Source organism: Nomascus leucogenys, chromosome 15 (genome assembly GCF_006542625.1).
Source record: "Nomascus leucogenys isolate Asia chromosome 15, Asia_NLE_v1, whole genome shotgun sequence".
NCBI lineage: Eukaryota > Metazoa > Chordata > Mammalia > Primates > Hylobatidae > Nomascus > Nomascus leucogenys.
The window spans coordinates 107,446,989-107,468,568 of NC_044395.1; the positions used below are offsets into that span (position 1 = coordinate 107,446,989).

Sequence of the window (21,580 nt, forward strand, 5' to 3'; positions counted from 1 at the left end):
CCTATTTTTTTCCTGCTATGTAAACATTGCTGTTTGGTCAGATGAAGGAGGGAGGCCAAGGCCGGGCGCGATGGCTCACGCTTGTAATCCCAGCACTTTGGGAGGCTGAGGCGGGCGGATCACGAGGTCAGGAGATCGAGACCACGGTGAAACCCCGTCTCTACTAAAAATACAAAAAATTAGCCGGGCGTGGTGGCGGGCGCCTGTAGTCCCAGCTACTCGGAGAGACTGAGGCAGGAGAATGGCGTGAACCCGGGAGGCGGAGCTTGCAGTGAGCCGAGATTGCGCCACTGCACTCCAGCCTGGGTGACAGAGCGAGACTCCGTCTCAAAAAAAAAAAAAAAAAAAAAAAAAAGAAGGAGGGAGCCCTGCCCTAGGACAGGGGAGGGGAGGAGGAAGGCGACCTCAACCCAGGCCCCCTGTTCACCCTGGGTTCAGGCCCTCACCCAGGTGGCTCCTCTGTTTGAAAGCGCTAAGCCCTTCCACTCTCCTCTTCAGGGCTACCCCGCCACACAGCCTCTTCCTTGTCTTGTGTTCCCTTTGGCGGGGTCACACCCGCACCTGGGGTCACTGCCCCCTTCCTCTGGTCCCCTCCTCCCTCGGCCGGAGTCACAGTTCCACACGCAGGGGTCCTTCCTGCCCTCCTCACCCCAGGGGTCACACCCCTCGGAGGAGGGAGGTCATCGGCCACAGGCGGAGGCCTCAGTTTCCCACGCTACGGGGCTCACACGTGTCCGGCCTGCGACGCGCTCTCCCTTGGCCGAGGTCCCAGTTTCCCGCCCAGGAGTCCTCGGTCCCTCCCCCGAGGCCGCCGGGCCCTCCTCCAGAGCCCCGCGGTCCGCCCCGGGAGCTCCAGGCCAGTCCCCGCCGTCCCCCGGGGCGAGCCCGCGAGAGGCCTCGTGCAGCTGGCAGCCCCGCCCCGGCGCCCGCCTGCTCTTCTCGCGGGTCCGGACCGCGAGCGCGGGGGCCGACGGGTCGCCGCTGCGCCAGGCCGGGTGGGGCGGGATGGCGGCCACCGCGCTGCTGGAGGCCGGCCTGGCGCGGGTGCTCTTCTACCCGACGCTGCTCTACACCCTGTTCCGCGGGAAGGTGCCGGGTCGGGCGCACCGGGACTGGTACCACCGCATCGACCCCACCGTGCTGCTGGGCGCGCTGCCGTTGCGGAGCTTGACGCGCCAGGTGAGCCGGGCCGGGGAGCCCGGGCCCCTGCCCCGTCCCCGCCGCTCCGTCCCTGTCGGGCCGCTGGGGTCTCCACCGTCTCTGCTGAACCACCTCTTTGCCTCGGCAGCTGGTACAGGACGAGAACGTGCGCGGGGTGATCACCATGAACGAGGAGTACGAGACGAGGTTCCTGTGCAACTCTTCACAGGTGAGGGACCCGGCTGAGGGGCAGGCTCGGGGGCCCGCTCCCCTCGCCCACCGCCCTGGGCCCGGGACGGCTAGAGAAGTGTGGGGGAGGTCACCATGCCCCAGAGCCAGGTGTCTCAAGCTGCTTTGCCTCCGGTCTGTGCCTCTAAACGGCACCTGGAGGTAGGCTAGAAGCTGTGAACGGCCTTTATTTAAAAGTTCAAGTTGGGCCGGGCGCGGTGGCTCACGCCTGTAATCCCAGCTCTCAGGGAGGCAAGAGGCGGGAGGCGGGAGGAGGAGGCGGGCAGATCACTTGAGCCCAGGAGTTCCTGAGCAGCCTGGGCAACATGGCGAGGCTCCCGTCCCTACAGAAATACAAAAAGTAGCCGGGAGTGGTGGCGTGCGCCTGTACTCCCAGCTACTTGGGAGGCTAAGGCAGGAGAATCACTTTAGCCCGGGAGGTGGAGGCTGCAGTGAGCCGACATGGCGCCATTGCATTCCAGCCCAGCCTTGGGCGACAGGAGTGAAACAATGTCTCAAAAAAAAAAAAAAAAAGTGCAAGTTGACAAAGCCTGATTTCTCCTTTGTGAACAAATGTAATGTATTCTTATTTCGGTAATCAAAATCAGAAACTAAAATTGAAAGGCAACATTCCTATGCCTTCCTGATTTCATTCATTCTTTCTACACTTTGAGCTCTGAGTATGGGTCAGCATTCCCAGTGTTAGGGATTCCAGATGAAGGCCCTGCCAACTATAAGACGAAAAGCACCCCCTTAACACGCTCCCCTCCCCAAATATTTCATAAAACTATCCATTGAAAACTGTAGAGTTCATTTGGCTCTGATTTGGGGGAATTTTTAGTCATATATTAGAAATCATGGTGGAACTCCGAAGTTCTATCATAACAAAGTTTACGCCTAAAACATAACTTTCATTAAATGTGATTGGCCTGTTTGTGGAATCTTCCACAATGGTTATTAGAAGATGTTATCTACAATCTGAGCTATTTGATTTTTTTTTAAATGTTGCCCTATCTTTATAGCGTTTGGCATCTAATAGCACTAAACAATTATCTTTCTCATTTGTTTTACTGATATAGCATGATGAAGATACTATTATTTCAACCTGAGGATTTTTTGAAACCTTGAAAATATTTGTGACTTGGCCAGGCGTGGTGGCTCTCACGCCTGTAATCCCAGCACTTTTGGGAGGCTGAGGTAGGTGGATCACCTGAGGTCAGGAGTTTGAGATCAGCCTAGCCAAAATGGTGAAACCCCGTCTGTACTAAAATCACACAAAAAAATTAGTCGGGTGTGGTGGCAGGCGCCTGTAATCCCAGCTACTTGGGAGGCTGGGGCAGGAGAATCGCTTGAACCCGGGAGGCAGAAGTTGCAGTGAGCTGAGATTGCACCACTGCACACCAGCCTGGGCGACAGAGTGAGTCTCCGTCTCAAAAAAAAAGAATTACTGATCTTCTTTTTTTTTTTTTTTTTTTTGAGACGGAGTCTCGCTCTGTCGCCCAGGCTGGCGTGCAGTGGCGTGATCTCCGCTCACTGCAAGCTCCGCCTCCCGGGTTCACGCCATTCTCCTGCCTCAGCCTCTCCGAGTAGCTGGGACTACAGGCGCCCACCACCACGCCCGGCTAATTTTTTGTATTTTTAGTAGAGACGGGGTTTCACCGTGGTCTCGATCTCCTGACCTCGTGATCCGCCCGCCTCGGCCTCCCAAAGTGCTGGGATTACAGGCGTGAGCCACCGCGCCCGGCCTACTGATCTTCATTTAGAACCATAAAGTCTCTGATACTCATTATTTAGAGGTTAATAACAAGAGTAGCTGGAGCATATCTGAAGTCTTAAAGCATAAAGTTTGCCCAATTGCCAGAGACCTTATTTCTCCTATTTCTTTTTTCCTTTTTTTTTTTTTTTGAGACAGAGTCTCACTCCGTTGCCCAGGCCGGAGTGCAATGGTGCAATCTCAGCTCACTGCAGCCTCTGCCTCCTAGTTCAAGTGATTGTCCTGCCTCAGCCTCCCGAGTAGCTGGAATTACAGGTGCCCGCCACCATGCCTGGCTAATTTTTGTATTTTTTATGGAGATAGGGTTTCGCCATGTTGGCCAGAGTCGTCTCGAACTCCTGACCTCAGGTGATCTGCCCTCCTTGGCCTCTCAAAATCTGGGATTACAGGCGTGAGCCACTGCACCTGGCCACCTATTTCTTCTTTGTAAGTGATAACATTGCACTAATGAAGGTCAGTGCATTGTTTTATTTTTGTTTTTATTTTTGAGACAGAGCCTTGCTCTGTCGCCCAGGTTGGAGTGCAGTGGTGTGATCTCGGCTCACTGCAAGCTCCGCCTCCTGGGTTCATGCCATTCTCCTGCCTCAGCTTCCCGAGTAGCTGGGACTACAGGCGCCCGCCACCACGCCCGGCTAATTTTTTTGTATTTTTAGTAGAGACGGGGTTTCACCGTGTTAGCCAGGATGGTCTCAATCTCCTGACCTCGTGATCCGCCCACCTTGGCCTCCCAAAGTGCTGGGATTACAGGCGTGAGCCACCGTGCCCAGCCCATTGTTTTAATTTTAAAGTGATAACCCTATTTTCTATCATGTGTTCCCTCAAAAAACAGTGGTAAAAAAGAGACTTATGGACAGAGAAATAGAAAGCCTTGGCAAAATATTGTACCCCGAATCTGCAGCTGAATCACTACACAGGTGCCAAAGTTATGCGAAAAAAAGTTACACTGGCTGGGCCTAGTGGCTCATGCCTGTAATCCCAGCATTTTGGGAGGCTGAGACAGGAGGATGGCTTGAGGCTAGGAGATTGAGACCAGCCTGGGCAACATAGTGAGACCCCCATCTCCACACACAAGAAATAACACAATTAGCCAGGCACAGTGGCGTGCAGCTGTAGTCACAGCTACTTGGGAGACTGAGACTGAAGTGGGAGGACTGCTTGAGCTCAGGAGTTTGAGGCTGCAGGGAGCCATGATTGCATACCACTGCTCTCTGACCTGGGCGACATAGCAAGATCGTGTCTCTAAAATAAAAAATATGTATATTTTTGAGGTGTTGTTTTGCTCTTGTCTCCCAGGCTGGAGTACAATGGTGTGATCTCTGCTCACTGCAACCTCTCCCTCCTGGGTTAAACAATTCTCCTGCCTCAGCCTCCCTAGTAGCTGGGATTACAGGCATCCGCCACCACACATGGCTAATTTTTGTATTTTTAGTAGAGACAGGGTTTCACCATGTTAGCCAGGCTGGTCTCGAACTCCTGACCTTAGGTGATCTGCCTGCCTTGGCCTTGCAAACTGTCGGGATTACAGGCGTGAGCCACCATGCCCAGCCAAAATAAAATGTTAAGATGTTTGCAGCTGAATTTTTTGCAGCTAAAATGTATATAGCTAATATCTTGCAGCTAAATATTCAAGTACCCAAAGGGTAGTTTAAGAACACTTTACCTGCTGGTGTGGTGGCTCACACCTGTAATCCCAGCACTTTGGGAGGCTGAGGTGGGTAGATGACCTGAGGTCAGGAGTTTGAGACCAGCCTGGCCAATATGATGAAACCCCGTCTCTACTAAAAATACAAAAATTAGCCAGGCTTGGTGGCGCATGCCTGTAGTCCCAGCTACTCGGGAGGCTGAGGCAGGAGAATCGCTTGAAACTGGGAGGTGGAGGTTGCAGTGAGTTGAGATCACGCCACTGTACTACAGCCTGGGCAACAGAGAGAGACTCTGTCTTAAAAAAAAAAAAAAAAAAAAAAAAAGGAACACTTTAAATCTCGGACAAAATTCTAACTCAGCAGCATAGCTGTTGTTTGATGAAAAACCAACCAGGTAGGCCAGCCATTTTAAAGACATTTCTGTCCTCACCTGGAACGGGGAAAAAAAGCATTTCTGTAAGAAGTTTCTATTTTAGAAAACAGGCAACAGTGTATTCCCATTGTAGTAAACCCTGAAACTTGCTTGTTGCTTTGCTGCCTCTTGGGAGCCCCTTATCATCCCACCCACATTAGGTTTTTTTCATTCTCTTTTTCATACTGGTGGACCTGGTTCCAGGAGTGGAAGAGACTAGGAGTCGAGCAGCTGCGGCTCAGCACAGTAGACATGACTGGGATCCCCACCTTGGACAACCTCCAGAAGGGAGTCCAATTTGCTCTCAAGTACCAGTCGCTGGGCCAGTGTGTCTACGTGCATTGTAAGGCTGGACGCTCCAGGAGTGCCACTATGGTGGCAGCATACTTGATTCAGGTATAAAATTTCTTTCTGGGCTTGGCATCGTGGTACACGCTTATAATCCCAGCACTTTGGGAGGCTTGAGGTGGGAGGATGGCTTGAGCCCAGGAGTTTGAGACCAGCCTGGGCAACATGGTGAAACCGTCTCTACAAAAAATACAAAAAGTTAGCTCATTGTGGTGGTGTGCACCTGTAGTCCCAGCTACTTGGGAGGCTGAGATGGGAGGATCACCTGAGCCCAGTAGGTAGAGGCTGCAGTGAGCCATGATTTGTGCCACTGCACTGCAGCATAGCCGACAGAGTGAAACTCTGTCTCAAAAAAAAAAAAAAAAAAAAGTCTTTCTGGTCCCATTTATAGCAGATTTCCAGAACTTCAATAGCATGGTCTACTGGTGGGCCTTGTTGGAAGGAGCTGTGTGCTTGATTTCAGGCTGTTGGGAGGTAGTTTGGTATGATGGAAAGCACCTGAGCCTTGTGAGAGGGTAACCTGGGGCTCTGCTGCCTGCCAGCGAGGATCAGCAAAAGTGACTTCTGCCTTATCCTGTTTTCTCAAACTAAATGTATTATGAAGTTTAAATAAGAAATTACATCAAGTGCTGGCCTACAGCAGACACTCTAAAAATGGAGTTGCAAAAGCTATTCAACCCCAGCAAAAGGCTAGACACTTGTTCTAATACCATGTCAGGAAACAATACCATAGATAATAGTGCTGATCATTTTCAGCTTTATAGTACTCAAGTTTCTTCAAGTATTCCAGAATAAAGTTCTGGATATTAGTTTCTGGAAACAGGCTTCAAACTGGATTCTGCCTATTAATTTGTCATGATTGGCAGGTGGGATGCTTTAAAAATATTTAGGAGAAACAAATACCCTGTAGTCCATCATCATTTTGTAACTTAGGTTACAAGTTACAAAATACCTGGCTCCCACAGAGCATCTTCTAAGTCATGTGAATAGCTAAGTCTGGCCTTGTGTTACTGTGGACTAGTGTGTATATAGTTGAGTAATACTAAAATTTTGGTCATAAGGACTCTGCTGGAAGCAGGGTCTCAGGAGGGTATTTTGCACCAAGTGAGAATTGAACTAGCATGCTAGAAATCTGTATTTTCTTGGTTCTGTTGAGTTCTAAACCAATGAGTATCCTCAGGACATGTTAACCCTCCTATTTAAATATTTAAATTATGAGTTACTTGTTTTTCTTTTTTTCTTTTTTTTTTTTTTGAGACGGAGTCTTGCTCTGTCACCCAGGCTGGAGTGCAGTGGCGCAGTCTAGGCTCACTGCAAGCTCCGCCTCCCGGGTTCACGCCATTCTCCTGCCTCAGCCTCTCCGAGTAGCTGGGACTACAGGCGCCCGCCACCACGCCCGGCTAATTTTTTGTATTTTTTAGTAGAGACGGGGTTTCACTGTGGTCTCGATCTCCTGACCTCGTGATCCGCCCGCCTCGGCCTCCCAAAGTGCTGGGATTACAAGCGTGAGCCATCGCGCCCGGCCGAGTTACTTGTTTTTCTAGCCATGGTGACAAGTTGCATAAAAACATCTATTGCATACTTGTTCCTAGAAATTCTTGTAACCAAAAGCCCAGCTCGGAGAGCATGTGGAGTAGTCCGAGACAGTCTTGAACTTAGGATCTCAGCTTTCCATGTGCAACTTTCTTTCTCTAGGATTTGGCAGAGCAAGAATAGGGTAGAAAGACTTGACTTTCCACCTGACCTGTTGCATAGTATTGTGAGACTGGCTGACTGCAGTGGTTACAGTACTCTCCCATTTGTAATACAAGAGCCATGATTTTTAATGCCTCCAAAATGGAATTTCCAAAGAAATGAAATTCTCAGAGTCCTTTAGCACCTGCTCATGGGTCAAGGGCACCTTGACACCTGCTTCTTTCTTTCTCTGCTGATTTCCCAACCCTGTACTTCAGGTGCACAAATGGAGTCCAGAGGAGGCTGTAAGAGCCATCGCCAAGATCCGGTCATACATCCACATCAGGCCTGGCCAGCTGGATGTTCTTAAAGAGTTCCACAAGCAGATTACTGGAGGGGCAGCAAAGGATGGGACTTTTGACATTTCAAAGACATGATGTATGTCTCAAGACACTCCTGCTTGATACAGAATAAAAAAAGCTTAACAGGACCAACAGGGCTTAAGCCCAGACTTGACGTAACAGAAATGTGCCAATAGGTAATAGGTAATTTTTCTTTCTCTGACTTGTTTTGTTTTCTTGAAATAACACTGTTGTGTGGCTAGAAAGGAAAAGATTTAGTGTGGCTTGTATTCATGGGATACAGGACAGGGATGGGGCTATCATCTTTTCTTGAATAGGGCTGAAGAAGTATTTTAACAAAAATCTATTATGTACCTAATATTGTGCCTAATAATATTTAGCACCACAACTCAAAAAACATTTAGCGCTTGAAAAAAGGAGACTCAGCTCTGGCTCTTTGCCACTGTCAGAATCTGAGTCCCACTGGCCCTGTGGAGTAGGGATCCCATCTGGAGAAGTGGGAGCATGGGCTGCAGTCAGGACTGCTGCAGACTGAGCCATGTGATGGTACGTAATGAGTCCCCCTGAGGGAATGAAACACCCTCACCCCTTCAAAGTCACCCCTTCAGAATTCAACACAGACACACGTATCCCTTCAAAAACTTTTATTTGTATCAACAATTCCTAGCTCTTGGCTTAGCTTAGAGCTTTTAAAAGAGCAGACACCTTATATATTTGAGCTTGAAAAAGTTTCTGCTATTAATCAGAAGTCATCATTTCTATTTTCTGGCTTACCCCTTGGAATAAGCCAAAAATAAAACCAAAGTTACATTTCCCGACAGATGGATGAGAAAACAATAGAAGGAACGTCCTGAATTCTAGAGTTGACTCTTGCTGGTGAAGTACACCTTCAGCTTACTCCATTCTCCTAAGTAAAGCCTGAAGGAAAACTCTCAACACCTAATTCTTCGTGGAAAAATGATCTACTAGCCATTTCACAGGCTATAGAACAAAAGTACAATTGGGCATCTTTCCTTATGTCCTGGGATCAGGGGTGCTTATATTTAACATTGATCAGGTAAAGAAGAGAGGCTGTGCCTAAGGTCTGAGAAAAGGCTTGCTCTAAGCAAGCTGTGGTGAGGCACAGGATGACTAGGGGATGGCAGAGAACAGGCTGGCCTACTGTCAGTTCAAGCAACCAGCTGAGCAGCAGCAGTCTAAAAAGCCCCAAACAGAACACCTCCATGGGTTCAGGGAAGGGCTGAGGCACTGCCTTTCTAGTATGTGCCAAAAAAAACATAACTCTGAATTGGGGCCCAGGGTACTTTAAGTTTGTATGGGGAGGGAAAAGGAGTGAGCAGCTCTTCTCCCCTCCCCACAGCCTTAGGCCAACACAAACTGCAAATTGGTAAGCAGCACCTTAATACCTCTTGTGACAGTTACGGCTGAAGTGGCAGGGTCAAGCTTGTAGGTGTTGGCATCCCCCTTTTTATATCGGTCCCGGAAGACATAGATGCTCCCGTTACAGCTGGCAATCTTCCAGAGGGATGGGGCAGAGCTCCAGGCCTCAGGAAGGCAAAGCCGGGTGAAGCTGTCTAGCAAGGGATTGTAGCACACCAGGGAGTCCCCTTCAGCCACGATGAACACCAGATCTTTATGCACAGCTGCGTGCATGCGACCTGCAAAGGGCAGCACATAGGGCTTCACATGGCATTTGTCTGTCTCTGTGTCAAAGCACTGGATGAGTCGGGAAGGTTTGGTAAAGAAGTCCAGATCATTCTCCTCCCCCCCTAGTAAGTAGATGATCCCGTTGAGGTTGGCACCAGCAGCCCCTGACACAGCCACCTCTAGCTGGGTTGTCTCTGTCCACACGTTATCACCTACACGATAATAAATGACTGCGTTGGAGAGGGTATCTTGCAGTGTCTTTCCACCCAGTGAATATATGGCATCTTTCCCGGGCACAGACACCAGGGTGTGCTGGAGCCGGTCCCGAGGCAAAGGAGCACACCACTCCCAGTCAACGGTGGCATTGTTGCACTTCCACATGCGCCGTGGGATGGACCCTCCCACCACATACAAGTCTCCACCATGCTTGCAGGCCGCAGTGATCTGGTGGCACAAACTGTTTTGGCCACTTACACTGATGGAGTCATCTTCGGCACAGTGCAAGGACACAGCCAATGAGTGGGTACGAGATGACTCTTTCCCAATCAGGTAAATGTGCACATTCTCCCCAATTTCCTATTGGCAAAATTAAAATTATATGATAGCTGTTAAGTTCTAGGCTAAGACACATATCCTTAAGATCCTGGCATTCACACTTGTTCCTAGCTTTATCATACTACTCTCTAATTACTGTATGGCATCCAACTCTCCTCTAGTCACTTTCTTTGAGGCAATTTATGTCGGGCGGAGAATCTGTTGTATTCATCCTTGTAGCTTTTAAAAAACTCTCATAAGCTAGTGCTTTAGACAAACGGTGATTAAGATTGTTAACTTGATGCAAGTAGTTCTCAAGGAACTTTGAAAGCTCATAGATTGGTGGTTCTAGGGTTACAAAGACATCCTTCTCCCCAACTCATATCAACTTCAAGCCAGAGATAACTTATTAAAAAATAAATAAATATAAAAAAGGAAAAAAACAGAGATGGCCAGGCACAGTGGCTCACACCTGTAATCTCAGCACTTTGGGAGGCCGAGGTGGGCAGATCACCTAAGCTCAAGAGTTCAAGACCAGCCTGACCAACATGGTGAAACCCCGTCTCTACTAAAAATACAAAAATTAGCCGGGCGTGGTGGTGTGCGCCTGTGGTCCCAGCTATTCAGGAGGCTGAGACAGAAGAATTGCTTGAACCCGAGAGGTGGAGGTTGCAGTGAGCTGAGATCATGCCACTGCACTCCAGCCTGGGCGACGGAGTGAGACTCTGTCTCAAAACAAACAAAACAAAAAACAGAGACGACCATTCATAATCTGGCCATCAAAAAGAGGCCAGGTTAGGCCAGACGCATTGGCTCACGCCTGTAATCCCAAGACTCTGGAAGGCCAAGGTGGGTGGATCACCTGAGGTCAGGAGTTCGAGACCAGCTTGGCCAACATGGTGAAACCCCATCTCTACTAAAAATACAAAAATTATCTGGGCGTGGTGGTGGGCACCTGAAATCCCAGCTACTCGGGAGGCTGAGGCAGAAAAATCGCTTGAACCCAGGAGGTGGAGGTTGCAGTGACCCGAGATCGCACCATCGCACTCTAGCCTGGGCGACGAGCGAAACTCCATCTCTCTCTCACACACACACACACAGACGCACACACACACACAAAGAGGCCAGGTTAGGCCAGGCACAGTGGCTCACACCTGTAATCCCAGCATTTTGGGAGGCAGAGGCGGGCGGACCATTTGAGATCAGGAGTTCCAGACCAGCCTGGCCAACATGGTGAAACCCCATCTCTACTAAAAATACAAAAATTAGTCAGGTGTGGTGGCAGCACCTGTAATCCCAACTACTTGGGAGGCTAAGGCAGGAGAATAGCCTGAAACTGGGAAGTGGAGGTTGCAGCGAGCTGAGATTGAGCCACTGCATTCCAGCCTGGGTGACAAAGTGAGAATCCATCTTTAAAAAAAAAAAAAAAAAAAAGAAAAAAAAAAAAAAAAAAATAGCGGGGGGGGGGGGGGGGGGGGGGGGGGGGGGGGGGGGGGGGGGGGGGGGGGAAGAGAGATCTTAAAAAAAAAAAAAAAAAAAAAAAAAAAAAAAAGCTGGGCGCGGTGGCTCACGCCTGTAATCCCAGCACTTTGGGAGGCGAAGGCAGGTGGATCATGAGGTCAAGAGATCAAGACCATCCTGGCTAACACAGTGAAAAACCCCATCTCTACTAAAAATACAAAAATTAGCCGGGCATGGTGGTGGGTGCCTGTAGTCCCAGCTACTATGGAGGCTGAGGCAGGAGAATGGCGTGAACCCGGGAGGTGGAGCTTGCAGTGAGCTGAGATCGCACCACTGCACTCCAGCCTGGACGACAGAGCAAGACTCCATCTCAAAAAAAAAAAAAAAAAAAAAAAAAAAAGAGGCCAGGTTAACTGATGGCAAGAATGATGCATGGAGAGTATGCAGTCTCAACAACTAAGAGATTTGCCTTACCTTCAAGCTTGTCCTGAGTGACTCTGCAAAAGCCTCTCTTTCCTCTTTATTAAAGTTGATCCAGGCTTCTATTGCCTCTGTTGGGTTCTGAGAACATGGAACTCCATCTGTGAGAGCCAGAAGAAAGGCATGGTCAATGACAATCCGAAAGAGAAATTCAGAGTAAGAGACTTTAACGATGTGAACCACTTTATTAGACTACTGCTGGGCATGCGTATATGTGTACATGCATACATACACATATACATGAAATTAACCTAAAATTGCTTTTTTGTTTTTTTGAGGCAGGGTCTCACCCTGTCGCTCAGGCAGAAGTGCAATGGTGCAATCACCATCATCGTGGCCTCAATCTCCTGGGCTCAAGCAACCCTGCTTCAGCCTCCCGAGTAGCTGGGACTACAGGTGTGCACCACCACGCCTGGCTAATTTTCTTATTTTCTGTATAGACAAGGTCTCACTGTTGTCCAGGCTGGTCTCAAACTCCTGGTATCAAGCGATCCCCTCTCGTTGGCCTCCCAAAGTGCTGGGATTACAGGCATGAGCCACCATGCCTGGCATGCCTTGCTTTTTTTTTTTTTTTTTTTTTTTTTTTGAGATGGAGTCTTGCACTGTTGCCCAGGCTGGAGTGCAGTGGCGTGATCTTGGCTCACTGCAAGCTCCACCTCCTGAGTTCAGGCCATTCTCCTGCCTCAGCCTCCCGAGTAGCTGGGACTACAGGCACCTGCCACCATGCCCGGCTAATTTTTTGTACTTTCACTGTGTTAGCCAGGATGGCCTTGATCTGACCTCGTGATCTGCCTGCCTCAGCCTCCCAAAGTGCTGGGATTACAGGCGTGAGCCACCGCGCCCAGCCCGTGCCTTGCTCTTTTTTAAAGATAGTCTCATGTGTTACATGAGCCCTCAAAAAGTTAGGTAAAGACTCATAACTGTTCCTCTCCATGGAAATCTTTAGTAAAAGGCAGAAGATTTATGCAATCTGAAGAGAAACCAGGGTAAGTGCCTTGCTTTTTTAAATCAAAATGGATGGCTCGATATGCTCCCATCTGCCATGGAAGCAACCTACTAAGCTACAGAGCTCACACCATTTTTTTTTTTGAGATGGAATCTTGCTCTGTTGCCTAGGCTGGAGTGCAGTGGCGTGATCCGGGCTCACTGCAACCTCTGCCTCCGGGTTCAAGTGATTCTTCTGCCTCAGTCTTCCCAAGTAGCTGAGACAACAGGTGCAAGCCACCATGCCCGGCTAATTTTTATATTTTTTGTGGAGACGGGATTTTGCCATGTTGGCCAGGGTGGTCTTGAACTCCTGACCTCAGGTGATCCACCCACCTCGGCCCCCCAAAGTGCTGGGATTACAGGCGTGAGCCACCGCGCCTGGCCAACCTCACGCCTTAAGTGTGGTTATATCTCACTTGCAAGGTTAGGGTTGTCCTAACGTTGGCCCGTCACTAAAAACGTTTTGAGTCCTAGATATCTTGCCTCATCACCAATTTACATAGGTAATTAGACCCACTGGGACATACGAAGTACAGGATAGAGAATAATACAAATCATTCCTCACTGCTTTGTGTGGTTAAGTGTTGTGCTTTAATTTTCCTGACTTCTTCCTCTAACGCACTGTGTCTCTGACAGCAATTACACTGAATCTCAACTCAGTCTTTCTCAGCAGGTTATCTCAGAATGCAGGAATAATAATGTAAACTAACACCAGGAAACTTGAGGGTTCCTTTCTCCTAAACTAGAACATTCACTGAACATCATAGCCAAGTAACTGGGTATGGTGTGTCCCCTCCCTAAACTTACCCGAGATGATATCTGTGAGTAAGTGGTGGGGCAAGTGGAGAAATTCCTCTGTATTCTGCAGCTGGGCCAGGTGGGTCTTGGCACAGTGCTTGGCAGCAGTATAGAGCTCAGGATCACTGTGCCGATCTGCCAGCCACATCACCTGAAGGCAGTTTCCCACTTGCACTGTGCGGGCCAAAAACCGAGAGCATTCCTCAAAGAGAGATGTCAGCTGATACATGTCTGACACCTCATAAATTTCCTGCAACTCCTCAGCTCGAAGTTTCACAGTCCCATGGTAGATATAATCAACCAGGAGCTGGAAAACAGACTCGCTGACATCCTGCAGCACGATCACCCGGTTGTGGGCCTCCTTCAGGTTGGAAGTGAACATGGATCGGAAGAAGCAGCTCTGAGCTGAGAGGACCAGCCGATGGAGCTGAAACTCCCGGCCTTCCACCGAAATGGTGACATCAGCAAAGAGCTCCTCCTCTAGACACAGTTTCATGATGCCTTGAGCCACACGGCCTGAGTGTGACCGATCTTTAAAAGTGTAGTTCACAAAGTAGTTCTCATCCATGGATGCTCCAGGCTCCTCTGGTGATTCCATGCTAGCCAGCTTCTCTCTCTGCCAGCTGTCTGCAAAGCAACACCACCTTGAGTAACCTGAGGAATTCACAGCCATAGTCTGTGAATCCAACTGTCCAACTCAGGGAGGGAAAAGGAAGAAGTGTGAGCAAAGTGAGTCCAGATTGGCCTTAGACCTGGCCCTGTCCATGATGTCCCTGACGCTATCCTTTAACCAAATCTGGGTTCGTTCTCCCCAGTGGCGCCCCTCCGCTAATGAAATAAATAAAAGTTCCAACTCTGGGTGTTTTCCTGAGAAAACACGGAATAATTCCTTTCCATGATGTTAACAAAAGACTTGGGATTTAGGTCAATATATGAAAGCAAAGGGCTGGGGGAGGCCTGTGATCGTAAAAGCCTTACTAACCAAATAACTGGGGCATAAAACTAGTGAAGCTCAGGGGCAGCAGAATCAGACAAAAAGGACCCCCCGCCCCGGCCTAGTGGCCAGGTCCTCTCCTCCCTAGCGCATGGAGTTAAGACGCTCCATATGAAGCCTGGCCTGGGATATCCGTGGGTCTTACATTTGCTCTCTTCCGAGCTGCTTCCCCCACACTTCCCCGCTCGCTCGAAAAACTCCCTATGGCTGCGTCCCAGAACTCGAGTCCATCCGCCCCCAGGCCGGGGCACTGGGAGGCCCATCGCCCTGTGCAATGTCCCCGCTCCACCTTGAGTCGTCTTGGAAACGGTCGCCAGGGAAACCGTTCTTCCCGCTCAGGCCCGCCCGCCCTCGTCAAAAGCTTGGCTCAGAGAGCGGGGGAGGGGTGTGTAGCGTAGAACCCAGAACGCCCGCCCCCTCCCCTCCTCTCACCCGTCTGGTTCTTCAGCGTCCTCGCCTTCTCTCTAGGCTCTGCCACACGGAGCTAGGACCACGCTCACCTCACGATTTCCCTACCTGCCTGTCTCGCTTTCTCACCTGCGTTCCCTCCTTTCATCCCGGAGCCCGGAACCTCCGCTTCCGGCTCCACGTCCGCCCGGAAGAAGATCTGCTGCACACTTTCGCTTCCGGTCCGTGCCCTTGGGGCTCCGTGTCCTGCTGTCTTTCCGTGCGCTGCCTAGTCTGCGTCTGAGTAACATGGCGGCGGTGGCGGCGGCGGCAGCCAGGCTGTGGTGGCGCGGGATCGTGGGGGCCTCGGCGCTGACCAGAGGTGAGCAGGGGCAGCCAGTTGCGACCGGGGTCAGGCGCAGCGGCGTGCCCAGTGCAGAGAGCTCCTCAGGGCTCATCCTGCGCGTCTGTGCCTTTTATCTCCCTGTGCAGGGGCTGGGCGACCCTCGGTTCTGTTGCTGCCGCTGAGGCGGGAGAGCGCCGGGGCCGACACGCGCCGTGAGTATGTGCGGGCAGCGCTCTTCTCTGAACTATCGGCGGGGCCCCCTAGATGCCTGTCTTTGCCCTAGGATGCCCTTCCCTACGTCCTCCTGGCAAATCTTGGAGATCTGACTTGCAGTGGTCTTCACCCTGCATGCAGAATCGAGCCCTCCCTGTGCCCTTAGGCCTCTGTTATGGCCGATTGTCCCTTGTCCGTTTCAATGATCCCCTTTTTGTCTGATTAAACTGTCAGCTCTGAAAGCAAGCAATATAACCTTTAGTCCTCAGAGCCCTGTAATAATAGTACCTCGCGGTAATTGAGTGCTTAATGTGTGTCTGGCACCTCGCTAAGCGTTTTAGTGAATGATCTTATTTCGTCCTCACAACAGCCTTATGGGGTAGATAGCATCCTACTCTTCTTACTATAGATCAGGAAACAGTCCAAAGAATTAAACTGCCCAGGGTCAGAGACCTAGTGAATGACAAAGTAGGCCTGCCTGCTGCCAGAGGCAGAAACACCTAACCATTATTCTGTAGCTTGTGATGTGTGAGTGCTCAGCGGTTTAGGGTTGCATGAATGAGTATGTACATATGATGTTACAGTCAAGATATACGGACTGGGAGTTTTCCCCTTTCCTGGGCCTCAGTTTTCTCATTGATCCACACACACACACACACACACACACACACACACACACACACACACACACACAGTAGGTTTCAAGGAGATACTCTGTGAGGGCTCTTCAAGCCCTGAAGTTCTTAGCTTGAGAACCTGATATAAACTTGCATGCAAAGGAGCTACAGAGAGGCAAAAGTTCTGGTTCCCATCCTCAAACAGCTCTTAGTCTGACAGGAGAACTGAGACTACTGCTTTAGCAGAAATGCAGGCAATGTGAGGGAAGAACCGTGGAGTAATTTTGAGAAGAGGTGAACACCCCAGCTGCTATAATAAGAGTCTTTCTGAGGACAGTGTAGTTAAGGTGGCACTTTCCCCAAGTTTTCATCACTCTGTTCCCTAGAAGGGAAACCTTTCACATGCACCTTTCTCAAGGTGCTTCAGGGAACCTTTCCTGGATTTGACATCCCTTACAAGCCCAAGAGACTGGATGCAGGGCTGGCTTTTGCCTTCTCCGTTTCTTTGTTAAATATGCCTTTTCCTTCCAGCCACTGTCAGACCACGGAATGATGTGGCCCACAAGCAGCTCTCAGCTTTTGGAGAGTATGTTGCTGAAATCTTGCCCAAGTATGTCCAACAAGTTCAGGTAATACTTGCTACTGTTATTTGGGTCTGGGCCAAGAAAGAACCATGTTCTCAGGGCATGTGGGAGTGGGCAGTCTTGTTTCAAAGAAACTACGGACTCCTCCATCCCAAGCTTGGACTTTTCTCTCAGCATTAAACCAGGTGACTCCAGCTGAAGTTAGCTGTTCCCGCAGTAGCTCTTTGTTCCCTCTCCCCTCCCTTCCATGCGTGCAGGTGTCCTGCTTCAATGAGTTAGAGGTCTGTATCCATCCTGATGGCGTCATCCCAGTGCTGACTTTCCTCAGGGATCACACCAATGCACAGTTCAAATCCCTGGTTGACTTGACAGCAGTGGACGTCCCAACTCGGCAGAACCGTTTTGAGGTCAGTCGGGAGATTGAGAAGGTTTGGGGGGTCAGGGTATTAATTTCAGTTTGTAACATACAATAGAACACAGCAGTTAAACTGGGACCTCAGAGTCAAGTAGATCTCAAGTTTGGATCTTGGTTCTGCCACTGAATGGCTGTGGGACCTCAGATAACTCAAATGTTTTGTTTAATCTTTCTTTCTTTTTTTTTTTTTTTAGACGGAATCTTGCTCTGTTGCCAGGCTGGAGTGCAGTGGCATGATCTTGGCTCACTGCAACCTCCGTCTCCCAGGTTCAAGCGATTCCCCTGCCTCAGCCCCCTGAGTAGCTGGGACTACAGGTGCATGCCACCATGCCCGGCTAATTTTTTGTATTTTTTTAGTAAAGACTGGGTTTCACCATGTTGGCCAGGATGGTCTCGATTTCCTGACCTCGTGATCTGCCTGCCTTGGCCTCCCAAAGTGCTGGGATTACAAGCATGAGCCACCATGCCCGGCCCTTGTTTAATCTTTCCGAGCTTTCATTTTCTTACTGGGAAAATAAATATAACGCTGTCCCTATCTTATAGAATGGTTGTAAGGATCCAATGAGATAGTTCAAGTAAATTGCTTGTACACAGTAAGTTTTCAGTACATTTAGCTATTAATATTTTACTGATTATCTACTGTTTGCCAGACTCTGGGATGGAGAGAGAAATAACATGAAGTATTTGTCCTCCAGGAGTTCCCTACACTCTAGTGAAGGAGAAAGACACCTAAACAGCTTACTGTAGTAACATATAATACAAAGGATATTAGAGGGATGCTTTAAGAAAGCACTTGGCCCTGTCTGGGAGGCTTCTTTGAAGAGAGAGAATGTTTGTGCTGAATCTAAACATACGAGCAGGAGACCAGGCAGCCTTCTGAGGTGGACCAGGGAAATATTCCTGACAAAGTGAACAGCATGAGCAAACACAGGCATGCTGACATGCTAAGCTACAGCTGTGGCCTGGGCCTTTGGAAGTAGTTGTAAGCATAGGAGAATCTTGAGGTGTTGAGGTTCAGAATAGAAGGCAGGGTCACAGGGCAGAACTCTCCCAACCAGGGACTCCCATCTCAGCCCTCCAGATCCTTCTGTTCTCCCTAGATTGTCTACAACCTATTGTCTCTGCGCTTCAACTCACGGATCCGTGTGAAGACCTACACAGATGAGCTGACGCCCATTGAGTCTGCTGTCTCTGTGTTCAAGGCAGCCAACTGGTATGAAAGGGAGGTGAGTTACCGGATATGGTGGACCTGCCTCTGGGCCACAGTTGCAGAACTGGTTGAGACTACGGGATGCAGTGTAGCCCCTTCCCCCTGTTGTTAGTCTTGATGGACTGGCTGTTTGAGGGGGTCTCTTTCCTAGATCTGGGACATGTTTGGAGTCTTCTTTGCTAACCACCCTGATCTAAGAAGGATCCTGACAGATTATGGCTTCGAGGGACATCCTTTCCGGAAAGACTTTCCTCTATCTGGTTATGTTGAGGTAGGAGCCTTGGAACTGGGACAGCAGCCTCAGGGAGGGACTTGCAGGGAACCCAGGGGATCCCTGGGAATGGCAAGAAATATGGTCTGTGGATTGTGGTGGTTTAAGAGCATGGGCCCTGGATTCAGATCCTAGCTTCATTTTTGTAACCTGGGGCAAGTTACTTGGTTTGACTGTGACTCAGCTTTCTCATCTTAAAATGGCAATAATAATAGCACTTAACTAATAGATTTGTGGCTGGCATTAAATAATGTACGTGTAGGCTCACGCCTGTAATCCCAGCACTTTGGGAAGCCAAGACAGGAGGGAGTGCTTGAGTCCAGGAGTTCGAGAACAGCCTGGACAACATGGTGAAACCTCTTCTCTACAAAAAAATAGAAAAATTAATGGGGCTTGGTGGTGCATTCCTGTGGTCTGGGCTGCTCAAGAGGCTGAGGTGGGAGGATCACTTGGGCCTAGGAGGCGGAGGTTGCAGTGAGCTGAGATCACACCACTGCTCTCCAGCCTGGGCGACAGAGACCGTCTCTAAATAAATAAATGATATGTGAAGCCCGCTGTATTGTAAAGGCTCAATTGATGCTATGTGTGTGTGTCAGGGTCTCACTCTTGTCACCTAGAATGGAGTGCAGTGGTGCGATCATGGCTCACTGCAGTCTCGACCTCCCAGGCTCAAGTAATCCTCCCACCTCTCAGCCCTCCGAGTAGCTGGGACTACAGGCGTGCACTACCATGCCCAGCAAATTTTTGTATTTTTCGTAGAGACGGGGTTTCTCCATGTTTTCCAGACTGGTCTCGAATTCCTGGGCTCAAGTCATCTGCCCGCCTCAGCCTCTCAAAAGTGCTGGGATTACAGGTGTGAGCCACCGCACCTGGCCAGTGTTATCCATTATTGTAATGATCATTTTAATGATCAAGGCAGCCTTGAGGACACAGTCTGTCCCTAAAACCTGAAAGTAGAGGATTATTTTACCCTGCCCTGACTCTCTGGGAAGGCAGTGACGGGGAAGACACCAAATGTTTAGCCCTCAACAGTTACCTCTGAGGTGGCACCAGTAACGTGAATAAAGAATTTCAGTGGTGCTGCAGGTTATTTGCAGGAAGACAGTGTGTAATATTATCACTCGTGAATTTTATAGCAAAGTAACTTAGAAATGCAGAGATGTGGTGCTCCAGCCCTGCTCTTTTAGTCCCCAGTCACTCCTGCTGTGTTACTGCTTTGCATGCTCCTATTTCCCTCTTGGGCTACTTCTGGGCAGGGCTATCTCCCTTGCTTCTCCCTTTCACCCCACTCCTGCTATCTACCTCACCTGGTTTGCCTCTTCACTCTAGCACCCGATGATCCTTACCTTACCCATTTGATCCTCCAGTAACAAGAAAAGCTGTGTCAAATGTACTGCTTTACATCTGGACTATGACTATGCCAGGGGCACAGGGCCTGAGGTTGTGTATCTGCCAGTTTAGGTTTACTCTTTTCAGCCACCGACTACTCCCTAATCCTGGGCCAATGCTTACCATTACCTTGTAAGAGTGTGTGGGTGGGTGAGCAGTCAGTTCGGAGCTCCTGATGTGGGAGTGGTGAGCAGGGGAATCTGACTGGTGCTGGCAGGGCATGAGAGGTATCCTACATTTTGGAATCACACACTCTAGCTGGTTGGGATGTGATCTGACGGGTAACAGGTATGGATGGAGACTTACTGACAGAGGCTGGGACAGGAGTCAGTAACTGAGAGGAACGGGCTGGGGAAGTCACCAATAGCCTTGTGAAAAGTAGGCTCCTTTGTAGCTATAATAAGGACTTCCTTAGTGCTCAAGCCTGCCTTTTGCTCCTGCAGTTACGTTATGACGATGAGGTGAAGCGGGTGGTGGCAGAGCCGGTGGAGTTGGCCCAAGAGTTCCGCAAATTTGACCTGAACAGCCCCTGGGAGGCTTTCCCAGTCTATCGCCAACCCCCGGAGAGTCTCAAGCTTGAAGCCGGAAACAAGAAGCCTGAAGCCAAGTAGCTCCAGGGAAGGCATGTGGATCCTAGACAGCGCCTTATCTATGATTGACTGTCCGTGTAAATAAATTCCTACTTAGACTTATCACTTCGTGTGTGCTTGTAATGGGGAGAAGTGATACTTTGAGGGGGACACAGGCAGGCAGGGGTGTTTCCCTTCCCTGCTCTCTTAGAGAGACACTACTAAACCAGGGAGTCTTTGATGGGTTTTTTGGTTTTTTTTTTTTTTTTTTTTTTTTTTTTGAGACAGTGTTTCGCTTTTGTTGCCCAGGCTGGAGTACAATGGCGCGATCTCGGCTCACCACAACCTCCGCCTCCTGGGTTCAAGTAATTCTCTTGCCTCAGCCTCCCGAGTAGCTGGGATTACAGGCGTGTGCCACCACACCTTGCTAATTTTGTATTTTTAGTAAAGACGGGGTTTCTCCATATTGGTCAGGCTGTTCTTGAACTCCTGACCTCAGGTGATCTGTCTGCTTTGGCCTCCCAAAGTGCTGGGATTACAGGTGTGAGCCACCGTGACCAGCTCTTTTATGTGTTTTTGAGATGGAGTCTCACTCTGTCACCCGGGCTGGAGTACAGTGGTGCTGTCGCAGCTTGCTGCAACCTCTGCCTCCCGGGCCCAAGCGGTTCTCCCACCTCAGCCTCCCAAGAAGCTGGGATTACAGATGCGTGCCACCACGCCCAGCTAGTTTTTATAGTTTTTGTAGAGATGGGGTGTCACCATGTTGCCCAGGCTGGTCTTGAACTCCCGGCCTCAAATGATCTACCCACACTGGCCTCCCAAAGTGCTGGGATTATAGGCGTGAGCCACCACACTCAGCCAGGGGTCTATTTTGATGGGACTAAAGAGTGTAGTTGCAGACCTAGTGGCCTGCAGGCATGGATGTATTTCTGAGAGGGATTCTGGAGCTGTAATTCAAAGTTCTCACAGTCCACAGGGTTCAGGATGGGTGTGGCATGGTAGCCCATCACTCTTGGGCTATAGGAATCTCCCTGGTTTCTGGCCTGAGCTGAGAATGGTGAGGTTTTTTTTTTTTGAGATGGAGTTTTGCTATTGTC

The 21,580-nt window shown here is 49.7% G+C and overlaps 3 protein-coding genes and 1 non-coding gene across 8 annotated transcripts; 2 read left to right on the plus strand and 2 right to left on the minus strand.

Moving 5' to 3' along the window:
- The first annotated feature begins 372 nt into the window (after positions 1-372).
- Positions 373-9,475, plus strand: PTPMT1 (protein tyrosine phosphatase mitochondrial 1). 2 transcript variants are annotated; one of them, XM_030829375.1, is made up of 4 exons: positions 384-1,179; positions 1,289-1,369; positions 5,402-5,593; positions 7,498-9,475. In XM_030829375.1, exons 1-4 carry the CDS (start codon positions 1,006-1,008, stop codon positions 7,654-7,656), a joined length of 606 nt encoding a protein of 201 aa, XP_030685235.1. In that variant the 5' UTR covers positions 384-1,005; the 3' UTR covers positions 7,657-9,475. The 2 variants fall into 2 exon arrangements, with proteins under 2 accessions (XP_030685236.1, XP_030685235.1); XM_030829376.1 differs by lacking the exon at positions 5,402-5,593 and having other exon boundaries at positions 373-1,369; positions 7,498-7,589.
- Positions 8,211-15,102, minus strand: KBTBD4 (kelch repeat and BTB domain containing 4). 4 transcript variants are annotated; one of them, XM_012504029.2, is made up of 4 exons: positions 14,915-15,102; positions 13,498-14,115; positions 11,698-11,804; positions 8,211-9,804 (listed from the first exon to the last, which is right to left on the minus strand). In XM_012504029.2, exons 2-4 carry the CDS (start codon positions 14,084-14,086, stop codon positions 8,944-8,946), a joined length of 1,557 nt encoding a protein of 518 aa, XP_012359483.2. In that variant the 5' UTR covers positions 14,087-14,115; positions 14,915-15,102; the 3' UTR covers positions 8,211-8,943. The 4 variants fall into 4 exon arrangements, with proteins under 4 accessions (XP_012359483.2, XP_012359478.2, XP_030685222.1 ...); XM_012504024.2 differs by having other exon boundaries at positions 15,020-15,097; XM_030829362.1 differs by having other exon boundaries at positions 13,498-14,142; positions 15,020-15,097.
- On the minus strand, positions 12,576-12,693 carry LOC115830603. Its single transcript, XR_004026132.1, has one exon. It is a non-coding gene; the product is annotated as a U5 spliceosomal RNA (small nuclear RNA).
- NDUFS3 (NADH:ubiquinone oxidoreductase core subunit S3) lies at positions 15,089-20,606 on the plus strand. The gene is made up of 7 exons (XM_003278979.4): positions 15,089-15,251; positions 15,362-15,427; positions 16,577-16,674; positions 16,887-17,036; positions 18,145-18,270; positions 18,406-18,525; positions 20,358-20,606. Exons 1-7 carry the CDS (start codon positions 15,179-15,181, stop codon positions 20,523-20,525), a joined length of 801 nt encoding a protein of 266 aa, XP_003279027.1. The 5' UTR covers positions 15,089-15,178; the 3' UTR covers positions 20,526-20,606.
- Positions 20,607-21,580: the final 974 nt, after the last annotated feature.